Source organism: Ischnura elegans, chromosome 1 (genome assembly GCF_921293095.1).
Source record: "Ischnura elegans chromosome 1, ioIscEleg1.1, whole genome shotgun sequence".
NCBI classification, from domain to species: Eukaryota; Metazoa; Arthropoda; class Insecta; order Odonata; family Coenagrionidae; genus Ischnura; species Ischnura elegans.
Genome location: NC_060246.1, coordinates 101244535 through 101270183, shown reverse-complemented (window position 1 = coordinate 101270183; position 25649 = coordinate 101244535). Strand labels below are relative to the sequence as shown.

Sequence of the window (25649 nt, the reverse complement as noted above, 5' to 3'; positions counted from 1 at the left end):
CTTGTGCAGAGATATATCATACGCATAGGAAATTTTTCAAGTTCGTAGCTTGAAATAATTTCATGAGAGGTAGAAATATTGTTCACTCTTTTTAGGATGAAGAACTTTTTACATCACCTCCTTGGATTAATGTCATATACAAGAGTAATAGTGCCACAAACCTGTCTCTAAGCATCTTCTCAGGTTTAGAAGGGAATGAAAACTGAGTGAAGCAACATGAGGTCGACCCCATCGATCTGATCCTTCTTCCACATTCTCTTCATATTTGATCCACCTAGCTGTCTCCTTCCATTCTCTCTCCTCTCCCACTCCCAGGAGTTCATCCAGTTGTACAAATACCTGAAATGATAAAAGTTTCATTTATCAGATGCAGTAACTTGGGTAAAATATGTTGTGGTATTTGATGGAGGCAAGGGACAGCTTGGGTAATTTGCACCATAAGGAAAGGGAAGGGAGAAGAGAAACTCTGTGTCAGCCTTAGCCTTCACTTGACGAAAGGCACCAAGGGGATCACGCCTAAATGTCCCATCCAGTGGATGGAGTGCTGTACTTGAAGTGCCCTCCATAAAACACTAATGCAGGGAACGGTTAGTCTCTGAAAACTTTCTGCCACCACCAGGATGTGAACCGGAACCTGGGCAGACCTACTCGGTAGAAAGCCAACACTATCCGCCATGCCCACCCAATCCCCAGGCTCTACCCATCTATGACCTGGTTTTTTGATACCATGAGGTGGCTAATGCTATTATTTTCCCTCTCTTATGTATGTATGAATATTTCTGATTGGTTATCTGCATTCAAGGGCACTTTAAACAAAGATTTTCCATGAGTAGGTAGCTCTTCTAACAAAATACTTACCTATTCCCCAGAGCTACCTCTGGGAAGTAGAGCAATGGTTATTTTATAAAACTTAATCCAAAAAGCAATGAAACTTTTCACTGCTGTAAATTTTTATTTAAATGTAGCAGGTTATTATGGGGGCTAACAAAAGACTTGAGAATCATGTGGGTTATTCTGACTGGCTAGCAATAGTAGTTAACATGAGCAATGGGCTTGACTTCCCAAGAATTGAACTTGTGGACGAAAATTTAAAAAGGTTGATCATTGAATAGAAAAGTTGCAGTCATGATTTCACTACACTTATCAAAATTTGACTTTGTGGTAACATGAAATAGTCAAAGGTATCAAAGTATTCAAATCAGCTCTGTCAATGATCAGGTAGAAAAAAGCATTTGTTTTTACTTTATTTGATTTTTAATGCTATGGATGTTAATGATGGACTAAATAAAAAGAAAAGAGGAAAAAACAACAACCTTACTGAGCAAAGTTGGTGAATTCATAAGCGTATACTTATGTATCTTTCATTGTATATTTTTTGCTATTTAAATGTAAAAATTGGCAGTAAGAAGTCCACCATTTTTTGGAAATGGAAATTTTGTTTAGTTTTGGATAAGATTGCTTCAAGTGCAAGATGGATGAAATTAGTTCTTCAATATCTTATATTCTTACTTATTAGAGATGAACTTTTGCAAGCCAACGATATGTGAACTCTAAAGCTCTTATAAATGGAAGCAAGGAATAGATTAACTTGTAGGAAAAAGAATTAAAAATTTCAGAGGAATAGTGATAGAGGTATGCAGTACTTTGGCGGGCGAATCCACTTTATCTTCCCTGGATTAATGTTTTATATGGCTACAGTTAAAAATTTGATGTCTTTTTAAATTATTTAAATGATAAATAACCTGTCAATCACTTACCTCATGAGGGCTGTGATCATACTTCTTGCTTGCGGAAGCTAATGGAATACTTTGAATAGGTTGTATACCATCTTTGCGGCCAATATGGATGAACGATGCTGTTGAAGATTTAGATTGTATTTTATGGCGCCTAAGTCCTCTAGCATCATCAAATCTGTGACCTGAAACATAAAACTACTATTAAAAGAGCTTTTAATTTTTTTGTGTTAGAAAATCGATATGGGGATTGACATTTAGTTAAATGATGATAAATTTTGTTATTATAAGGAAAGTAGCTGGAAAAAAGTAGTACATGTGTAAGTATATAAATCTATTTTGCTAACATAATGTTGCAGACCACCTTAGCAGGATGAAAACTATCTAATAGAGATCAGTTCTGCTAGCATTAGTATCCAGCTCGTAGGTTCAGGTGAAACCAATTAAAATTCAGTAACATCTAATAAAATTAAAAATACAAGTTACAGTTTCATTAGATTTATTCCTGCTGATTGACTATGATCATACATCATCAATATCAACTGATTTCATAATACATATTAGGTTTACTCGATGATGTACATTTATGGTGTTCTCTCTCATTATATTATGCCAATTTTCCATATTATGCAAAAAGTCCTTTGGCTCTACCTATCTCTGACCTGGCTTTTTGATACCATGAGGTGACCAATGGTATTATTTTCCCTCTCCTATGCATGAATTCTGTTTTCAAAATAAATCTCTCTTCAGAAAATCGTCTTCTTCTACAAATGCTCTCGAAAATATTAATAGCAGTTGATCTCTAGCTTGATCTACTTCCTCCTAATGGTGTTGTAAAGAAATGGGACTTAATGACACAGGCTTCAAATTAAAAATGATATTATCAAACATTTTAACATTTCCCTATCAACATGACTTTAGGTGTAGCATTTAATTATTTAATTTTAGCTTTCTTATTTTTGTCAGATATGTTTTAATAGCGTCTCTCAGTTAATTTTAAGAGTTCAACACTACATCGCTATCCCCACCCCTCCACCAATCAACACCCTGACTTATCAGAATAACACGTTGAAAACTCGTCGATTGGATAAATAAAATTGACGTCGACCACATAACGATCTATAGACGTCGAATCGACGTAGATTTGAGGTGGATTCGATGATCCACTTGGGGCGGTTAGTAAAATTTGAGGCAAAGTTTATGAAGGTATATAATCGAACCCAATTAAACAATTAACAGAGTCGTGGGAAATATTCAAAGGAATTGATCACTTCATACTCGTATTGCCAGGATCAAGTCATTAGAAGCACATCAAGAGAATGCACTTTGAGATGCATTAGCCCTTTAATTGCTATGGCTCTCTCTTCCAAAAGCTGCTTGTCACATGCAGCAAAAAAGTGAAGGGCTTCATGGCATGCAACAGGGAGAAGGAAATGGTTCATTCACAGCATCCTACCATAGGCCTTCATACCAGATGCGTTCGCAGCAGCAACAGGCTTAATTTCCCTTGTGGTGGAACTCTTAGTTTTAGGAGCCACGAAACAGACCAGCAACGAGGAAGGGCTTTCACGCACCAGAGACGGCAGTACATGAGAGATGTATTTGTATTGTTTGTCATGAGAATAAAAGTGGTCGAATTTACTTCTTTTTGTTTACATTATTGAAGTGAGGTTAAGTACTGAATTATCCAAACCCCCCTTCACCTTTGAATGAATTATCCATTGGATTTTAAATGAAAGATTTTCCTCTGAACATAATTACATGAAAGAGCTATGATAATAGCTATGTTTATGTTTAAAGGTTTAACGGTTGATTTTTCCCTTTCTTGATTAAAATAATTCTCAGCTCTGAAGAATTCAGTAAATTTGTAGGAATGTGGCAGTAGCATATGCATATAAAATAATGTTTAATCTGCTAGCATTAAAAAAAATATTATTCTAATCTATTTTTATATGAATTTATCTATCTGCATTCCTTACTTGCTAGATCATCCAAGTCAAGCTGTTGAAGAGTTGTGGCTTCATCCTCGGTATCCTTCAATTCTGGTGGTAGAGGTGGACCCACACGTGCTGGCTCCACAGGTAAGCCTCCTAATGAAACACCACTTGCTGTACTGCCACGATGCATGCGCCACTGAGGGTCTTCTTGCAAACTGTACTTCCTGAATCGGTTGTAATGGCCATGGTGATGGTGACGGCTGAAATACAGTTGAATTGTAAAAATTACATGGGGAACTTGATGGTCCTGTGGGTAGAGAGTTTGGCTACTGATCCTAGGGACCATGGTTCTAATCCCGACTGTCTTGGACAGCCCAATATAAGTGATAGAGGGGTCAGGGAGAGGAATTGGCTCCCCCTACCCTTCATAGTTGATCACATGCCTGTGGCGTACTGTGAGTTGAGATATAGTCTTACTTATCCATACCATTATGTATTTAATCAATGAGTGAGTGTACATTACAGCAACATGACCTTTAATTCCATATGATTAGAATACTGAGAGAGAATGTAACTATAATCATGTATTTACTAGTTACTATGCTAAAAACACATTTCTGTAGGAAAGAAAATAGGATTTTAATGCATTCAAATAGACAGTGGCATTTTATTGATTTAGAAGCATGGAACCTTGGAAAAGTTGGCAAGAAAAGAATAAAATCCTTTGGCATGTAGTGTTGGAGAAGAATACTTGAGATCAAATGGATCATGGTCTAAAAGGGGAAAAAATGGATATGTATTGAAGCATGGGTACAGGAAGGTCACCACCATGTACAATAAAGAGGAATCCATTGGGTATGTCACATCACGAGATGCTGCAATTACATGGGAAAACCAATGGAGAGAAAAATCTGAAAGGAACAGTCAGTAAATATGCAGGGAGAAAGAACCCCGTGGAAAAAAGGGATTGGCATGGAAGGAGAAATAAGATAGATAAATTGTACTATGACTAAGATGAAAACACTAATTTATGCGTATGATCATCACTTTCATGATGAGAAAATAATTTATATATCCTACTTCTGGATTTTAAAGTCACATATACATATTAGAAAACAAATAATGATGAATATAGCTTTTGGAATTAATATCTACCACATAACAATCATAATAAAATGCAGCCTTTCTGATGTTGCTTATATGCAGAAATGACAGCAGCATTTGTCAAATAGTCTATCTTTATGATCTATGTAATGCTGAGAGAATCCAGACATCTACTGCTTTAAAAGCATCTCTCCAAAACACTGGTTAAAGTTATAATGATTTTGGATGACTAAAAATTTGTTGTAACATCATTGATCATGGAAGATTTAACCTTTAACTTTCCTCCAAGATTATAAGAATCTACTTGTTTCCTGTACTAATTTGTGTCTCTATTGATAGTGGTGAACAGTCTTTGCCCAGCCCTTGTTAACAAATCACTTCTCTCAATACATTATTTGGGTGATTTGATTCATATCATACATATTTCATAAAGACGTCATATTACGTACCTATGTGAATTATGTTAATTACCCTCCGTACCTGTGCTTTTTTCTGGGCTTGCGCACTTCTCCCTCTGAGGGTAATGAGCCTGCCACTTTTTCAGATCCACCACGTACTCTTTCAGCTGGTGATACAATTGATGATGAGTTCTCTGCTGAATCACCCTCTGCCCCCTCAGCAGGTGTTTCTCCTGGTGAAAGTCAATATTAAATTATATTTTATATGAAACAAAACATGAAAGTACATAAATTAAACATGTTATTTAATAGTACCTTAAACCCTATTTTCTTTTAAAATTTTATTTGCAACTTCATTTAGCTTCTTGATTTGCAAGGAGGCACAAAGGTACCCCTGACCCGGGAGTTGAAGGTTGTTCTTCATTGCAAATAGATATTTGCTTAGCAACTACACATGTAGCTATCCTAATCCTATGTTAAAATTTTCACATCTGGTTATTTTAATGAAAACTATGTCCATGGGTGGTAGTTATTTCGTAACATGGCATCGGGATGCACTGAAATATGACATTTTTAAGCATTACAGCATAAAGCCTTCTCTGGCTTAATTCTTGGAGACAGACGATATTAAATCTCTTCAAAAGAGGTATTTACTGAAGTTATTTTAAAGTTGTTTATTCTGATTTTTTTCCAAGAGAAAATATAGTTTCTAATGCATTAATTTTGCATTAACACTTATTGTAATATGGCTATATTAAACTAAGTTCTTAGGTCAATGTGAAGAAATTCTTTTGGGTTATGCATTTAGTCTGGTTTTCCTGACTCCAAAAACTGGGAAAGTGTTTTACCTCATAGTATTCTTGGAAAGAGCTGTATATAATTTTAAGTATTACCTATGACAAATTGGACCCTTCTTGCAAAATCTGGTGGTGAAGTCCCAAAAACTGGACTCTCACTTAAACTTCGACCATATACTGCTGGAGCTCCTCGATGTCTTCGAGCACTTTCAGTCCAGTCACCCTTGGGTGGTGGTGGGCTTGGGGACAAGCATATCCTGTAAAGGAGGAAAGGAAGTTTGTGTGTGGCAGCGGTTAGACAAATAAAGCCAATAGAATTGCTGATAACCATTAATAAATAATCTAGGGAGGGCCAAAGGATGTAGATTTCCTAGGGTTTGAATGCGTACATTTCCCAGAAATTAAACTTTAAGAGCAAAGGACTGATTTGAGTTTACTTTTGTGTTATTGTGTTAAAAACAAAATTCCCTCAATTTCAACCATTAAATTCAATTTCACGTTGAATGAAAGTTTGGCTTTGAATCTGAGCCTATGCACAAGAAAAGGTAGGGTGAAGAGGTAATGCATCTGAGGTGAGATTTTAAACTTTTTCTTAGTGGACTAATGCATGTAGTTACATTTTCTCATCATGAACATTTACATTACTTCCTTTGATAACTGTATTTTATTAACCGAAATGAAGCCTCTGTTCTTCAGACACGATAAGCCATTATGCACCATTGGGGAATAATGTAAAAGAAATTATAGGATGGGCTACTGAGTGTAGCATAAAGATTTTACCACTTTAATTTCAGAAGGGTCCATCAAAAATTATGATTTGTGCTGAATTTTGCTACTCATTAGTGGACAAAAACTCCTGAAGATGAGTCATCCTCAGCCAATGCTGGTACAGCGTCACTTACGTGGGAATGCTTTCTCCAGCTGAGCTCAATTGTGGACTTTGTGCGAGTGACTCAGGTTTCTCTTTGATATCAGGAACTTCTGCTGACATTATGTCAGGCACCCTTTGTGTTGGATCTTCAGCTTGTGACACACCTGAAACGACCCTGGAAGATGGTGGGGATAATGAAAGCTGAGGAGAAGACAGCGGAGGAGATGAGAAAGGAGGAGAGGGAGAGGTCACAGCGGCTGAGGTGGATGCAGGTTCTTCTTCCATATCATTTTTCCCTTCACTGAGAGTCTTATTGTCGAGCTCAGTTTCTTCCACTTGTTCACCTATTGCTGAATCTGCTAGTGAGGTTTTCCTCATCGTTGCGGATGTAGAGGCAAAAGAAGGCTGGAATTAGAAAAAGTTATATTATCATTTATTACAAAAATGCACATTAATACAGAATTTTCAAATGAATAGAGGATGGTTTAGGTGCTGAAGTGATTTTTTTTAAGAAACTAACATCCTCAAGAATGGAAGATGTGAAATGGTGATACAGTCACAGTTAGCCCAATTAAAGCCAAGGAACATATTTAGGGTGAGAACATTGAATGAGGCATAATGTCTTGTAATCATAACTTTTTTGCATGAGTTTTCAATTGTCTAAGACCAACAGAAAATTCCCTTATTTTTCAGGAAATAAAAATGCCTTTGTATTTTCCTACAAACTTCACGAATTTCAAGAGGACAGTGACCCGATTGACCTTGGTTTTACAATTCCCACAAACAGGCCATGATCCATAACACTTAAATACCTATTCCCTTCATAGAAATGTATGTGTTTTAATTCTGTATGCACCACAAATAAAGTTTGAGCAGTTTAGCTACAGATAGACCCCATACAATAAAAAAATTTCCCATATTAATTATTCAGTAATATTCTCATTACTGATAGAAAACCACTGTGGATTGATAAATTTTCATCGCTTACAAAGTTCACTAGTATGCCATATGTAAAAGAAATTGGAGAGGATTAGGCGGTGTAGTATTTTCAATTTTCATGAAAAACTCCTTTGCCCCCATAACTGATATTAATTCTTTTGGTTATAATGAGGTAATTAACAGGTAAATAAGAGAGTTGTATTATAAAGAACTTTCTATGGCATACACCTTTTATCTGCACTAAATAAGCTATTATTTAGCTTCATTTATTCATGTTGAATTGAACCCAAAGATTGGTTTGGGTAAGTGAAGGTCATGCTTTCATGCTATCCAGCCATGATGAGCCACAGGTATGTAAATTTCATGCTTTTGAGTTAAGGGGTCCAAATTCTTTCATTGGGTAACCTTACTCTACAAAGGGTTTTTTAGTTCGGGGAGTATCCCAACTCTTCACCTAGATTTGGTTACAGGAACCTTTGATTAGTTACTAAGTGCTTTACCTACTCACTTGGTCACCTCAATCCTCACTTCACCTGTGTTTTGTACTAAATATCATTCAACTCACCTGAGAGAAGCTAGAAAATAATGGTTTTGTTGAAGACTCAGGTTTTGGTGTGCCAGATGTAGATGCTCCACCACTGTCCATACTACTTCCGGCATCAGAGAGACGAGGTGATGTCAAACGATGGCGCATGGATCTTGAATGTAATGACTTGAGCGGCATGTGCATATGAGGGTAGCTTTTCTTTCGATGAACTGTAAAAATAATTTCATGCAAGGAACATATTTTAACTAAATTTTTGTGCAATTCTGGAAGACCACTAAAATTTCTTTCTAGGTGTTACCTTTTCGAAATTTTAGGGAGATGTAAGATTTTTCTATATTTAAATCAATTTTAACTGGTTTTCCAAAAGTAATAATTTATATCTAACTAAAATATGACATAAGAGCAACTGATCAAAAATATAGTTAAGTTACTCGCATATCAATGGAACTCTTTCATAGAAATGACTTTCAAATGAACAAGATTATTTTAAACTTGCTATTACATATCCATTTTCAAAGCATCATTAAAAATATTGTCTCAAATTATGAATTCAGTTCTTAATTGACTAATTATTTATTAATGACTTTTTATTTAATTGCATCAATTCCCTCAAATTGACCTCCCTAGAATGATTTGAAAAATGTCAATGTGCCCCAATATGCATAATTTTAGTCTTGAGGACACTTTTGGAACTACATACATGATTTTGTTTAAACTAAAACTAAATAGTCCTTAGGTTTGTAATACAAAACTTCTTCTTCACTGTGAGCAGTTGGAACAATTGACCTATTTGAGTAGAGTACTAGAAGCAAACTGGATGCATTAGTAAAGATGTTAGGGAGAGAGTAATTTTTGTAAAGGATTCATTTTTAAAAAGAAAAGATTAGATGAAAGGAAAATTATGAAAAAGTGGATAGAAAAAGGTAACCTACAATATGGTGTGGAGTGGAGCGTTAAACATGGAATGGAGCGCTGGAAACAGGGATGCTGAGGTAAGAGAATGAGAATGGCCCAGAGGATTTTGAGATGTGGAAATGGATTATATTGAAAAAGATGAAATAGATGGAGAGGAAAAGGAAAGAGTTGATGCTGGACATTCTGGGTGTGGAAACTGCTTGAGGAGGTTAAGAGAGATGGAGGGTATAAATGGAATGTGTACATTTGGGATACTGAAAACTGTGATGCATGGCGGATGTTGGGTAAGATGGGAATGGGGAGGAAGAAAACAGTAGTGTGTCAGGTAGATTAAAGAATAACAGACCTTTCATGATGAAGGAGATTCAATTAGGGAAGGACGACAGGCTGGGATGATTAAAAATTAAAGAGAGAGATTTCTTTGGAAAAAAAGAATTTATGACCCAAAAAAAATATTTTAAGCAGTAAAAATATATGAATACATATATGGATTATAGAAAATCGTTTGGAAAAACACTTGTATAGAGTACACTAAGTGGCGTAGCGAGGGAGAGAGTCCGGGGGCCTGAACCTCCCCTGATGTGTGAAAACACAATTACTTCAATTCGTAAAAGAAGACAAAATATTTAAAAAATCGTCAATTTAAAAAGATTTTTTTTCTCACAAAAATGAAATTTTTTCGATTATGATAAGTGTTAAAAAGGGTTAAAAACCCTGTTCCCTGTTTTTCAAAAAATTTTCTGTCCTGGTTTTCGACCCACCCCCGCCCCCCGGAAAAAATCCTGGCTATCCCACCAAGTGCACTGATAGATGGAGTTGAATTTTAGGACTGTGGGAATATTATAAAAGAGCAGACTTGAGGCTGCAGAAATGTGGAAATAGAGGAAGATGATAAGAACAAGCTGGATGGCAAGAAAAATAAATCTGGATGTCTAAAGTGGACTGCAAAAACGGAGAAAATAACTGTTTTATACAAAGATAAAATTTATTGTGTATGTCATCAGACACAATGTACTTTTGCCAACCAATTTTGTGGGGAAAGTACTGGGATGGAAAGGAATATGACGATGGAGGAACAAGTACTTGGATGGTATTAAGTTTATTAGGCTGTATGCAGGAACAGGAGCGAATGGAAAATGAAATATATAAATTGTTGCGTTGATGTGGAATTTAGGATATACAGTGAAACTCTCTTATAAAGAATATCTGGTGACCATTATTCTATTTAGCTATAAACAGGAAATTCGTTGTATACATTCGTCGTTGGGATTTTGCCCAATGCATCACAGTATTGCCGGCTAATGTTTCGTAAATCGTCTTTATTTAAGCAAAAGATCCACAGCAATTAACTATCGTCCCAGTTATAGTAAGATCAGCGGTAGAACTTAGCGGTGTTGGCCGCACGAGGGAATACTAATTATAAGATAAGGTAACGGTTCAGTAGAAAAGATGGCCTTAATTTTTTTTATAAAAGAGGAGATAATTCCCCAAGGGTTTGAAGAATAATTCATTATAGCGGGGATTTGTTATCATCCAAACTCATTACATGCGGGGAAATTAAAATTGGCGATCATAGGAAAGTCCAAGGGACCGGAAACTCACCTCGTTATAGGTGGGATTCCGTTATATGCGTTATCGTTATAAGCGAGTTTTACAGTATATTCCTTTATAAGTGGTAGCTTAACAATGGCTGTGTTTATTCTTACGCTTGTAGTCCTCCTCGCCGAATTGCCTGCTCTCAGGGGTGGATCCGAGCGGGGCGGTGGGCGGGGATGATTCGGCTTCGGAGGGCAGGTCGTCGCGGGCGCCGGACGCGCTCGCGGCCGAGAAGTTGGGCGCGGGCATGGGCGTGGGGGCGGAGCCGGATATGCGAGCCAGGTCGAATTTCTCGGGGTCCCCCATCGAGAACACCTTCTCCATCTCCTCGTCCAGGTCGGATCCTGCTTCGACGCCATGGCTGTCTTGCTGTAAACGAAAAAAGAAAAGGAAAGAATCGCTATAAGTTATTAAGCGAATACATTTTTTTGAGAGGATTAATCTCCATATAGGTATAAATCTATTTATATATAAAGGAGGATATATGTTTGTCTGTCTGTCTTTCTATGCGTTTTCATACGACTGCACGGTTTGTGACCTAAGTAAGTATATACGTATATCTCACGCTTCTACACTCCGTAGTGCTACTTTCGGTTGCGTCCGACGCATCTTTCGCGTCGTCTTCTAATTACCATTTGTGACGTCACGTCATACAACTTTTGCGATTGGACATCCTTAGGGTTAGGCACACCTCTTGACACACTCAAAAGGAAAACATGAAAATCCTTTATGATCATGAAATTAAAGTTCCAAGTTTCCCATTTCTCTGGGCACTATCATTACCGAGCAAAGCCGGGTGGCCTGCTAGTAACAGATAAAATTGAAATGTCACTGTTATGAGAAAGAGAAATCGTACAGATCATTCGCAATAGGTATCACATCAAGTATGATTTTCTGCGTGAAATGCTCTCCTTTTGCAAGTAAATAAGTTAAATGACGAGGCTGAAGAAAGAAAGGTCAACGGTAATTACAAAAAAAATTTCCGATCCTAAAGCGATATATCATATTGAAAGCCAAGTAAAAGTCGTCATAGAGGAACATTTGAATGCGAATTCATAGCAATGAAGTAATTGTTGGTGATTTTAAGCATTGCTTTCATTATTTGCAATGTGATGAGATGGGATTGATGCAATGTAAATATCCTGTGCGGGATACTTGAAAGAAAGCCATCAGGTTTCATTCTTTGAATAAAATTTCTTGTTTTCCTTGTATTTTCACCATCTACTAGGCATAGGTACTTCTAGAGCAAGAGGGACAGCAGATATAATTTTGCTCCCCAAATAAAACGCCAATGCAAAACTTGTCTGGAAATAATAGTGTATCTCACTAATTTAAAGCGCTAAATATGAGTAGGCTGAATCATAAGACTACACTCGACCCTTATTACCGCTGAAATACTAGCGAAAACTTTGTAAGAATTTAGGAGTAATTTTTATAAATGTGTGTGAAATGTTTAGTGACGAGACGAATGATTCTTTCATCGTCGACATAAGGCTCTGTGAGAGGCCATTATACAATTGGAAGCATAGCGAGCCCTCATCACCGGTACTATCGCTACCCACCTGAGATAAATTATCTCTCGCCATCGGAGAAATAAGGACGTAGCCTGAAAAAAATGTTCGAGGGGATTCTTTTGGGAGAGGGTTCATCTCAGGGGATGTTGAACTTGAGACCGTTAGTCCTTAACTTTTTCAGGAGGATTTGAAACTCCTGACCACTCCGCTTGCTACGTGCTTGAAGAGATTGCTCGCTTCGTTTTTTAGATGCATCCGTCTTTGAATCAGATAATTCCTGCTGTCGTCTCAGTCGCGATCAGTGAAATATCAATTGAAGACCAGTTTTACAGTTAATGAGTTGAAACTATAAAAAAATTGAAATAAAGATTAAAATCAATCGCAAAAGTGAACTTTTATAAAAAACGATGAAAATCACCTTAAATCATGTTAAAATCTGTTGCGTAAGAAAATAAATACTCCTGAACTTGGGTAAAAATCCCCTATCAAACCATGCCATGAAATTTTCAAAATAGATGCATAAAAAATTAAATAAACAAGATAAAAAATACGCTTTTTACAAAAACAATAAAATGCTCTAAAAATAAAAAATAAGCTTTTCATCACCCGGAGAATAAAGCGTGGGTAGTGATTAGGAATGAATGTAGAAGAGCCAGATAGGTAGGGATTAGCACCCACGCTTTTATCTTCATGTGGTGGAAAGCTTTTTTTTTTACTTTTATGTATTTTGTACTCTTTTTGGGATAAATTGTGTTTTTTAAATCTTTTTATTTTATTTTTTACTATTAAATAAGCCGATACCTCCACTGCGCAAACGCTCCACAATCGCCCACCGAATCAAATCCGCTCATCTAGGAGACCAAAAATACGTATGCGCTCAGCTGGCATTAGCCGGAGCATAAACGCTCACCTCCAATTCTCCATGCTTTGGAGATGAGCATTTGTGCTTCGACTACTGCCAGCTGAGCGCAATCGTATTGTTGGGCTCCTAGATGAGCGGATTTGATTCGATGGGCGATTGTGCAGTGGAGGTATCAAAGTGTGAAATATTAAATAAGTTAAAGCAAGATTAGAAAAAGTTTGTGCAATAAAATGCATAAAAATATTCATAATGCTAATCCACTGATTTCAGGCGATAGCGACTAACAATTTATTGACCTTTTTAAATCTATATATTTTACGCGTTAATTTTTATTGTTTGATTCTGATTTTTTCAATGCTATGGATATCAGGAGTGCTACTTGGAATTAAGGCTAGGGGGGGTTTAGGCGCAACTAACCCTGGGAGGTCTAGGGGGTATGGAATGCCCGCCTGGGTAAGCGGGAGGTGCGGGGGCCACCCCCCGGAATTTTTTAGATAAATAGTTCAAAACGAAGTTTTACGGCTGGATGTATAGTTTGATGTTTTGTTTGTGAGTCATCCGTCCCCCTAATATTAGTTAAAAATTTTTCCACATTAAAATGTTTTTATTAAAAAAAATTTCTGAGCTCAGTGGGGGTTACATCCTCCAAAGCCCCCCACGCTAAGCCACTTATGATTTGTTATACTACATCTGCCAAAAGAGGGTTTTTATCTATACTATTGGTTTGCACGCCTTGATCATGAAAAATCATTGATTCTCCCCTTACGAAATGCCAGATGCGAAGTCAGAAACTTTAGGCAATTTTAAAATCTCTCTCTGGAGTAAAATTTTGCCGAGTTAATTCAAATTATGACTTAGTGTGATGATTTTACATGTAAAATACTTATCAGCATAAGTGATAAATACTTTTATTTGACAAGTCATTATTTATATTCATACATAATATTACGGTTTTTAGTTATATGGCGGCAAAAATTAGATCCTTATGATAAAATTCTGCTATTTCTATTTTTTGCCACAGCATTTATTGAGGGAGTTTGCTTTTTTCGTTTTTCAAATGTGAATGAAAAGCAGATGAATTGTAAGCTTTCAAAACGTCCATAAAAATTTCCATGCATGGTAAGCAAACATTTTAACGTTGTGTACGAAGCAAAATCCGTATGCATTCTGAATTTTTGCGAAAATTGCTATGCTTTCATCGGGAAATAATTTGTTCCACAAAATTTGGTCGAAAATACGTCAAAACTTGATTTCCATAATTTCAAACGTGACTACATTGTAATCCATTATGACTAAAGGGACCATATTTTAGCCCATATAAAGTGCATTAAAACTAGTCGTTCCATTTACAAGTTCAGTGATTTGATATTAAGTGTATGTTGATCCTTCAGGCATATGAAATGAAGCTGAAATCCAGTCGCATTTCTATCCATTAGATACAGATTTACCGCAGAGAAATGCAAAATTGACGTCAATGATTGTTTTGTTACAATGCGTATTTATGCTCCGAAAGAACTTTAAGACGTGGAAGAAAATCGAGGAAACGTATTTCGAAGGAGGGCAAAGAATTTTCGAGTTCGCACCACGCTAGAGGAGGGAGTGCATTTACTCGTTTCACTGAGAAACGAAATCTCTGCTAAAAAAGGACACATTTTCAGCTACGCAAAGTATCGCGAGTTTCAATGCCTGGCATTGAAACTCGCGATGCTTCATCCTTGACCCTGGGAGAGACTGAAAACAATGAAAGCACGGGATCAATTTACCTCTCCGGTTGGTCTTTTCAACATCGCTGGTTAGACTCGGGGGGAAAACTCCCATGCATACGAGTGGTCGATGGGAGGTATGAGGATAATGGAAGGACGACTCGTGTCTCCGAATAATACACGGCTGAGTCACTTGGTCTATCTGAATTACTACTAGCTTTTGATCCTTTGGCCCTGTGCGTGTGTGTCGAAAGGAGAGTTCACCTCAGTTCGTTACTTCGTTAAAGAATTCCGTAAGAGAACGGAGATCACTTTTTATAAAATTTCTAGCATCTCAACTGTAAAAGTTTTATCTCATTATTGTCTAAAATTAATGTTTCATGTTTGATCACGTATAATATTGTTGACAAGCCACTGGAAAACTTAGTGGAGATAAAATAAGATTGAACCTTCAAACCTTTCTCAATGAAAATAAGATGTTATTTTTCCATTTTCTGCTGCATACAAGAACAGAAAAATAATGCATTTACCAATGGTTAGCCAGTAAATGTTGAAAAGGATTGTGTACCTTTTATGGTAGCGAAAGTTTTAATGGGGTCATACATCAGAAAAAGACAAAATACGAGCTGGAGTGACACTTGGAAATGGCAATACGATGGGATGGAGAAGAGAGCAGCTACAAAGGAAGGCTGTACCAAATTCAGGACGCGACATGCCCAACGCGGAGAACTAGAGGAAGGAACTTCATCAGGGCTCGTTGCATTTTCAAGGTTTGCCAGTTCGTTAGTGCATACTTGTGTGTTTTGTATTGCGAGAGATAGAGAGCGTTCGTTATAAGAGCCTTATTGTGAACACTTCAGTCCAGTATATTGAATTAACTTTTTTTTCAACGGGTGTTTTTTTTCGGACGGAGGATAAATTCTGGAAGTACAATAAAATTTGAGGGCTATGACTGCAGGTCTTTCCATTGAGCTCATTAAAAAAAATTATATCTTTCCCATCCGTTCGTCACTAAAATCTTCCCACGCTTCATAGCCTGATGGCTTCCAAAATTCTATGTAACTTTGAATACGCTGGAAGTTAATTTTGGCCTGTAATGCTTTACAAATTTTGTGATAAATTTCAAAAAATTACTTTTAGCTCACAAAACAATGGGTTAAAATTATGGTTACCATTCAGAAATGAACTCTAGTTTTGACATGGTATAGGTCTATGTTAGGCACTGTCAATTTCTTACAAGTTATCCACATCGACGTTTGGAATATTAAAATTTTGATAAATCTCAAATAAATCGTAAAATGTAAAAGGATTTGCAATTCAACCCTCCAAATTAAATTTCTAGGGTTAGTGACTTATATTTAATTAATTTTACCAAATAAATATGTTACTGTAATATGCTGAACTACGGCGAATATGGTTAAGAAGGCGATGACTATGGGTAAGCTCTGTTATTAAAAGGGCGCATCACTACGGCCCAGACGCTAGTATCTTGTCTTTTTTCGCAATGATTAACTCAAACTTGAAAATATCTTGTCATCAACTTGGAATGTTCGGGGTAGATGGAGTATACCCTCGCCGACAATTGATTGCGCTTCAAAAACGGAAGTAGTACCTCTGAGAAAACATAAAATTTCCCAATTAGAAATGCAGGTATACATTAAAAAGTCTACTATTTAAACGTACTCTGAAAATTTCAAGGGATTAGCGTAAGTTTTAAACAAGGAAGACGTCACGAAAAATGACAGGCCAAGCGTTATTATAAGGATCATTGATTACGCGACGAACACGAAGCGCATATATATTAGAGGACAGGGAAGGTGAGAGAAATGGCAAACGTGACAACGTATACTCACACCGCACTAAACCGTGGTGAGCTTTGCCGCTATGGCTAATGAGCCTCGGTAATGACTTACGGATAGATTCCGACTGCATGCACTTTTTGTATACCCATGAAGCATCTCGGTGAGCTCTAATTATTTCCGCAAATTGCAACTTTGAGGACAAATATCGATTCCTTAAGTTTTTTTCCGTCACTAATTTTGCTTGATGACGTTTTGGATCGCCTCCCCATGACAATCTGCGTCTACAGGCGCTAAATATTTTCTCAAGCGTATAGTATGGTTATTAAAAAAATAAACATTAATACAGCAATCGTGCGTGTCCTCCACAAATAATTATATCACTACCTACTAGGTTTTCGCCCTCGAATATTATGTGAACTCGGTAATCGTTATTATGTCGAAATTAGCGTTTACATGTCACCGCTCAGGCGTGACTTGAGATGTAATTAAGGGTTAAAACATGGTCATTCTTGCGACAAACTAACGTTTCTATCAATCATCCTTTAAAATTTCGCGGCGGTATTAATGTGAATTGTTAAGCATAACAGACAGACGGATATCTACCGAGTTTTGAAAATGGATGAGGCAATCGAAAAGAGCAATGAGTTTCAAGTGATCCTCTTATTTTTAAGATAGGGGCGACAGAAGATAACGGCAATCCATGGCATACAAGATAAATTTTCTTGAATAGAAAAAAAGATTTGCAAGGTGAAAGATGTGGACTCCAATTTGTGGAGGTAAAGGTTAGGTAGTGGAGATTTTACGAGACGATTGAAGTGATTAAAAATTCTATCATTTCAATCTGTGAACGCTTTCACGGTTATTAATTATTTCCAGTAGATATTGCATGAAGTTCCTTAATACCAAATTTTCTCTTATCTGTACCTTAATATCGTACAATTCAGAGCAATGCGACTGACTGCATTCCTCAATGTACAAGCCTTTGTGCTGTTATTGGAGGTGATAAAAAAATAAATAGATATCATAAATTTTTTATTGTACATCACCTGTAATAGTTTTTGTCGTAAAATTTCATTGCAGAATACGCTTGTCAATTTTTTTTATTCCCAATTCGTGCTATAGTACATACCACCAATGCGGCATATTCCCAACAAGAAATTTAATATAAGGATACGGAAATTGTGTCTTGCATAATATTTAAATAAATCACTAGACAGAAATAATGCACTGTTAGCAGCCAAAGAAACTTTGGTGGATCAAGTAAATCGAGGAAAATCTCCTCATTTATGTGCATAGCGTCATTTATTTTTGCAGAATAACGTCCTCTTAAATATTGCATAAGTTTGGCCTGGATTGTAATTCACCAATGATTGTCTTTCATTGAAGACGAGCTTCATGAGATCTACAATTAATTTAATCTATTAACAATGCTTCAATGTAATACATTTTTCTGATACATTCTTTTCGCTTTTCTATTTTATTCCACGGAAAACTTAGAAATTTGAACCTGACATAACAATTGTTTGAGCTTTCGCCATAAATTATATTTAGTCTAATGCGTTCAGTTGTACTGTCATGAGTAGTGTTATTTTTATAGTATTTATTTTGCAAATTTAAAAGCCACGATTTTCCGTGAAAAAATAAGAAAAATGATGTTAAATTAAAGTCACTTCGACTGTTATCTTCCTCAACCTGGAGTCGAGTGAACTTGACGTTTGCGAAGAGCATGTGCGAGCCAAACTCCTTTTGGTCGTACGTTTAAATGCCCGGGTGCCAATTTTTTAATGGCCAGAGCATGGTACCATAGATAAACTGGTATTTTTTCAAAGAAGAACAATTAGAACGCGTTTATATGCAAACATAATCACTATCCTTAGCATTGAAAACCAACTAGACACAACGTGTATTTGCGCTTGGAAATTCCCTGGAATTATTTCGGTCTGGGGCATGATGTGAAAGCTTCTGTCACCGTTTAGGGCCGTAGATGAGAACAAAGAAGTTACCTGCTCAAACAATTAAAACTGCCACAAAGCTTGCATGGTAACGGTGAGCGGATTATTATCTCGTTGCTCAATGGTTAGCTTTTCATCCCGAGGGCCATAGATGGCGGAGGAGCTTTTACAGAGAAACCCCCGGTCCCCACTCGGGCGCTGTGTGTCGAGTGCTTCGCATTGTACTCTGCCCATCCCATAGGACGCCAAGTCGTAATTCTATTGACAACTTTCCACGAGAGTGGAGGAAAATCGACGCCCAGTTTCTCACCACCTTTCATCCTCGTCACTCAGAGGCGCAAATGATCTAATGTGTCGGTCGCCTTCCCCTAAAACCATATCATACCTGCAAATTGGTAGCTTCGAGCGTCCTCCATTTGCTAGATACATAATTCATGAAGTAGCCGACTTTGACGGCGGAGGTCATGGTGGGGTGGTGAGAATTTTGATGTGTTAAGGTCATATAGTGGAAAGACGGAGAGTGATGAGTTGATTTTAAGCCTAAATTACAGTCTGGATCGAACTCTCTTCTCCTCCATCTCCCCTTCACTTTCCGAGAAAGTCGTTTGAGGTGTTGTGTGCGGTCCATTACCCAATATTATTTTCATTTCGATTTTTCCTAAAAATTATTTAGAAACAGTTAACATCCTAAATTTAATGGCTGCTTTAATTTTTTATAAATACCTAAATGTGTGTATTGAATCAAATGACCATAATTTTAAAAACCTTTACATAATATTATACTTTACATATTATAATACTTATCATAAACAAAACCGCTCACTCACGATCAGATATGATTGTGAGAGGGAGTGTATGATGTCCTGATTAGAGTTCATGTGGCCGCAAGACCTAGTTAAGACTGTGAATACCTTTTTTCAACATCGAAATTCCTAGAGAAGACATTGTTCCCTAAAACTACAACCTAAGAAATGGCTGAAGACGCCACTTACTTTTTATTTGCAACGCTATGTTCATCTTGACAGTCACATTAGACGCAAATTAACGTATTTTCACGTAATATTTTTATGAAAACAGTCAAGGTAAAAAATTTGAATATTTATTTGTAACGTTTAACTTTCAATGATTAAAGTATTTCAATAACTTGAAGCTACTATCTTCGCGGACATCGTGAAACTCTCAGGCAGTAGGCGTCTGCGGTCAGACACTAGACAATCCTCATTGTATCTTTTTAAGAATACACCGCCGATAGTGGCACCAAAAACGATCGGGAAGCTTGGAGAGGAAAAAAGGATCAATTGATATTTAAAAAAATCCTCTGGAATGGCTGCAGAGAGGGTGACAGGGCTAAGTAAAGATATGTTTCAATTATGGAAGGTGAATTCAGGAATCAATTATTTATCTCGGAAGAAAGTAATTTTTCAGCAGAATCGTAAAGTTGGAATGAAAATTAGTGATTAAAAAATGAATTTTCTTTTCGGGATAAGATTATCTTCATTAATAAACTCAATTGTATTTCTCATTAAAAATTTTGATGAAAGACTACCGAAAAACTATTTACCGCGATATACTTCTCGGAAATTTCAAATAATGTATTTCCCTTACTTTTCATGTCCCCACTCGGGTTGACCGGGAGAGTAATTTAGCACTGTCCTCCTAATACCTTCTCTCCTGTCTCTTTTGGATTACGGAAGAATAACGATCGATCCTTTCATCGTGATTTTCGCTCCCTGCTGCTCACCGGCCTTCGATGCGACAAGCTTTCGTGATCGTTTAGCAGTTGACCTTACCATTTCGCGTTTTTCCCTCCGATGAGAGTGGCGACTTCATTCGCTACTCGGGTATTTATTTGTAAATAAAAAGCAAGGGGACTGCGTAGAGGAGGCCCTATTCCAACCCATACGAGGCTGGTTTCTGTTGCCATTTCGGTCGCATTTTAATCGGCTTTCAAAAATATCCGCAGCGCGGTGATGAGTGCAATGTGATCCATTTTTCCAATATTTTGCGGTAAAATGTTTGTAATGCCATTGAAGAGTTATGGTTTTAATAATTAACATCATCTTAGATGTAATTTTCGGTTAATACCCCTAATTACACCTCATTTTCCCGTGAAACTCGGATCAATTTGTCCTTCAGCGACGCGAGTGGCGACTTCTGTAAACCCATTTAAATGCGTCGTGGTCGACAACACATTATGAGGCCGACTTGAGGATCCTCTTTTGTAATATTCGAGATAAAAAGTATTGGATTCATCCCCTCGTCCCATGTCGGAGGATTTTACTTTAAAGAGCACCTGTTCTACCGCGTGATATCTATGGAAGCGACTCATTTTTTTGTGGGAAACGCGACTCGGTGAGACCAGGCGTGCACAGAATGCGAATCCAGGGTCACCAGACCCTAGGAACAGCATTATCCCCACCCTCCTCCCCCGCCCATCTGAAATATTAATGACACCGCTGCTTGCTGTGTGCAGCGCGGGCGGGTACGACTGAAGGTGCGGTGGGCGGCGGAAGGTCTCTCCTCATCGCGCTAGGCTCTTTGTGGCCGTTCCCTCTCCGCCTTCATTCACGGGGGCCTTTTGAAGGAGCCCTCCTGCGGAATGCGGTCACACAAATGTGGAGGTGCCCCGCCGCGGAATTGATAAAATGCTTGGGGCTTTTAGAAGACCGTAAAATATCTGGGATGATGGGGAAATCACAGTCATATCTGGATGGAATTCTCTTTATTACTCATTATTCCTTTGCACTATTTAATAAAAAAACATCTTTAACGCTTTTCAACTCAGAGCTGTTTCTGGGAGAAATCAAATTTCAAGATTTTTCATCTTGAAAACTTGAAAATTTTACACTCAATGATAACTATTCTGGCAGTTAAATATTTCGTCATTAAAGTTTACAATGCAAAATAATATTTAGTTTAGATATCTCCTAAATAGAGCTGAAAGTTTAAACATTTTTGATGTTGCTGAGAAGCAAAATTGGGTTGTAAAGGGTTAAAAGACTACAATCCGTAGTATTATTTCTTTAGTGATTCACATCCATTCTCGGTTAGTGAACCTGTTGTTTTATTCCGCGTTAAATTATCTTTATTTTAATGTGGGGTTAGGCGATGCTTTTCATTTTTTTTGTCTTTGGACACCTAAGTATTTTCCTCTCATCAATATGAACTTTTTTGGTGGCTATTGAAATGTCAGAAAAATCGTAATGGACAAGATCGCAGAATTTAATTACAGGCTCTCCAAAGTTTTATTTGACCTATTTCGTGTGTTCAAATAACATTCAGCAGACTTCGCGTACCAGTCTTAATCAAGGCTATAGAATTTGCGTATGAATTGGCATTCACTTGAGATACTGACGCAATGCCAAAGGGTTTCAGAGAACACTTGAAAATGTAAGGAAGGAGGGTAACTTTTTTAAGGTTAGCTAACGCCAGTTTTTGTTATGTTTCATCATCGAAATTGTGATGAGCTAAATTATGCTTTATTATAATATTTATAAAATATATATAAATTATGCTTTATTATTAATTATAATAATAATTAATACTCATTAACTTAAGGATTTCTTCATAATTACGGCTTGTGTAAACTTTTAATTTACACGGCTGTTATAGTAGATCTTGGTGAAGCTCAGAATTCTATGTTCTTGAAAGTTTCCATATTATTTATTGGCTTCCTCCGAAGCTTCGGTTACTCACACTAGCACTCTCTGTCGTATTTAATTTGAATAAAAAACTGTGCAAAGGCTCTCAACTATTCCCTTTAGTACTCAATAGAGAGCTAATTAATGGCTAATATTCACCAAGGAGCCGCTATTGCCATTTCAAAGGCTGTTAGCTTTGATCTGTGTACAATACACAGAGTAGTTATGGTTAAGACCGAGGCGCTGTGAGGGGTCAATGAAGACTTACATACAAATTATTGAGTGATTACTATTGGTATCGATCATGAGATTATTGTTGCTATGATTTTCTTCAGCCAAAACGTCAATCAAGCCCTCAAGCTTGGAATAATTATGTTGAGCTTCTACTAGGCTTCAGTAAAATTGTCCGAAGACAAGAAAATCCAAAAGGTAAATTACAATGATTATCAGCATTGCCACAACAACTGTAATTGAACTTTTTGATTGTAAAGCTTTCGGAATTTTTCCTTTGGCCGCGGGCGCGTGAACTTCACCAATGAAGGGTGCTTAATTTTTCCAAAAACTTTATTTTGGAAATATTCAGTACCGTGATAGCGGCAACGTTTGATAACAATACTAAAATTCTGTGTGTTTTAGGATTTCTATCGATTTCCGCCCAGAATTCTACCATGGTTTCGTTGAAATACATTTACATCGTCCTCAGAGCTGATTTTGCTGAAACAGCCCAAAGGAGTCCAACGCCATTTTTTCATCAGGAAAGAAACAAATACGTAATTTAACAAGAAATCCATGAGCTCAAGAATTTCTGGGATCTTTCGTTATGACAACGGTGTATATATTTAATGTGCCAATGAATATAATGAATACAAGGAGGAAGGTAGGTCGGTAATAATTGCAAGTAATTGCATAAGAAAGGGTGAAATGGACAAACATGATTCGGAAAACACGGTCAATATGGTGTTATGCCAGAATTACTACACTGCCCTACTTATCGTGCAGGTTGGCCTCGAACGAGTAAGGGGCCGCAGCGGCCAGTTTCGTCCAGCATATTTTCATTAATAACGCCCCAATTGGTTTGTTTTCCTCAGTCATCGCTCGCCGGACAGAAGAACAAATGGCGCGGGAAGGGCACGTCACCTTGCTACTTAATGATATCCAAGAAGCGCGAGGGCTGGCTCCGAATGACTCCAACTTCCCCCGCCGACCAGCTGCTCAATAAAACACTGGCCGTGAAACTCTGTGCGCCCCATTACCGCGGTAGCCAGTGCCATTGTATCGAGACATTTCGCTCGACGCATTATGCGCGAAAGCTGGAAATGGATTGCCAAACAATCTAGGGGAAAAATATTAGAGGTAGATAATCCAAGTTATAGGATATTCTGGATGAGCCAGGCGTTGAAATTCAGCACACATTTTATTTCTCTCCCTCTCTCAGTAGAATTTCATTAGACTCGGAAGACTTCAAGACATTATTTGAAGAAAAGACTGGCGCTTTCCCCATCATAAGAACTTATCTATCAACCGGGTTCAATGTTGCTTACTTCATCATCAGGTGAACTACATTGTTTACAAATGTTTCTAAAATCGAAGCCGGCTGGCGCATTAATTCTTCCTGTGAAAAGTTGCCCACCTTTAATTAATTATTTCAAAATTCCACTTGTTCAACATTGAAACAACTCTCTTTGATCGATAGGACTTGCAAATAAATTTTTTGGGAAAGAGCTGAAACTGTCAATTCTGTATCCTTATTCTCAGGCGAGTCACGCGATAATTTCTGCTATCTATCGAAAACTGTTTCGATCTGTTCTGAAACATAACTACACTTTAATATTACTTGATGAGCATGAAATGCATGAGAGTAGCCAAAATGCAACAGGTAAAAAGGGAGGTAAATGTCAGGACTGATTATGAAAATTACCTTATTCTTGATTTATGTTTTACTGTCCATCACCTTATTAATATCATCTTATATGCAACGACGATCGACTCGACTTGAGGTCACCTCGAGGACTGGGGATGAAACCGTTGTCATGAGAAGTCAATTGACGCGAAGTATACCCGGTAGCTGGACGCTCATCACCTTGTTATAGCTTGAAAACTTAGAATAACTTTTTTTATCGAAGTGCCTACCTATAAATTCAATCATAGGGAAGAAGTAGACTTCCAGAAGAAATAGTTTCTCCATATCACCATAATAATACTAGGGTGGTAAAAATTATACGCATTTTATTGCTCAATGAAGTGATAAATATAATACTTTATGGCCAATGGGAATTAATTAATATATGAAGCGAATTATAAGGTATTCATTTGGGGTATTCTTGCTGTGTAAGGTATTTTATTCTATAACTTGTGTCATCTCGTGTGAGATAATGTGCTAAGCAGAGATGATACTTTCGATAAAGAGTTTAAATTTTCATCAAATCCATTATTGTGTAATTACTTCAGAGTGTTTTCACGATGCTGATCATAAAATCTTAACTGTCTTTTTCTTTCACTTATACCGGGTTGAAAAATCTTTCTTAGCCCGGTAATTGAAAAATCGTTGAGGAATTATCGCGGGTGGCTAATGTTGGGGAAAAAGTTTTCCCTGAATAATGTAGTACAGCTTAATAGGCAAGGAGGATTCCCCCACCCCTCCCCTTCCTTCCTACGAACTTATCCAGGGAGGGACCCTGACCTTTTAACGAGCTGCTGCTGCTGCAACTGGCACTGCCTGGGACGATAGATAGAGAGAGAAAGAGGAGCTGGCTCATCTCGCCGATCCCTCCTCGACTTTTGAAAAAGAAAAAAAAACGAAACGAAACAAAAACAGCTAAGAGATAAAAGCGCGACTCTCGGGGTTGTCGTCTGAGGAGGAGAGGCGCGATACCACTGCCACGCCGCGGCACTTGTTGTGAAACACAAAATTAATTGAGGGCACTAGGGAAAGAAGCACGCACACTTGCTTGTTTGTCGGTCGCCCGGGCGACCGAGCTGATGTTTCGCCCGCAGTTTTCGGGGGAACGCAGCGTCGCTGCAGCAAAAGTTCCTGGCATGGAACTGCAGGGAAGAGGAGGGAGAGTGGCGAGCGGGAAGTGGGAAGGGGAGTGGTTCGCTGCCAAAGGCCGGATGATATGATTTATTTGTTCTTTTTCTCGAGTTGGAAGGAACACATTTTTTCTCTCTAGTCCCAAAACCCCATGCTCAGGCTTAGGAATCGCCGTTGACACATTTAGGACCGGGGATAAATTAATAACTCCTCCCTGCGACCGAATATTTCCTCTAGCTTCTACGCGAGCAGCTCACTACCATCCGAGCTGCTTTTCCCACTCACAATATTTTTTTCTATAATTTCG

The 25649-nt window shown here is 37.6% G+C and overlaps 1 protein-coding gene across 5 annotated transcripts in view; it reads right to left on the bottom strand.

Annotated features, from left to right (window-relative positions):
- The window catches only part of LOC124167287 (anion exchange protein 2), a 262309-nt gene that overhangs the window by 22446 nt on the left and 214214 nt on the right, over window positions 1-25649 (bottom strand). For all 5 annotated transcript variants that reach the window (XM_046545233.1, XM_046545242.1, XM_046545251.1 and 2 more), the window contains 8 exons: window positions 10948-11206; window positions 8345-8535; window positions 6872-7245; window positions 6066-6226; window positions 5255-5405; window positions 3713-3930; window positions 1758-1918; window positions 162-339 (listed from right to left, as the gene is read on the bottom strand). In XM_046545233.1, the coding sequence (XP_046401189.1) occupies window positions 162-339; window positions 1758-1918; window positions 3713-3930; window positions 5255-5405; window positions 6066-6226; window positions 6872-7245; window positions 8345-8535; window positions 10948-11206 (1693 nt within the window). The remainder of the gene's footprint in view (window positions 1-161; window positions 340-1757; window positions 1919-3712; window positions 3931-5254; window positions 5406-6065; window positions 6227-6871; window positions 7246-8344; window positions 8536-10947; window positions 11207-25649) is intronic.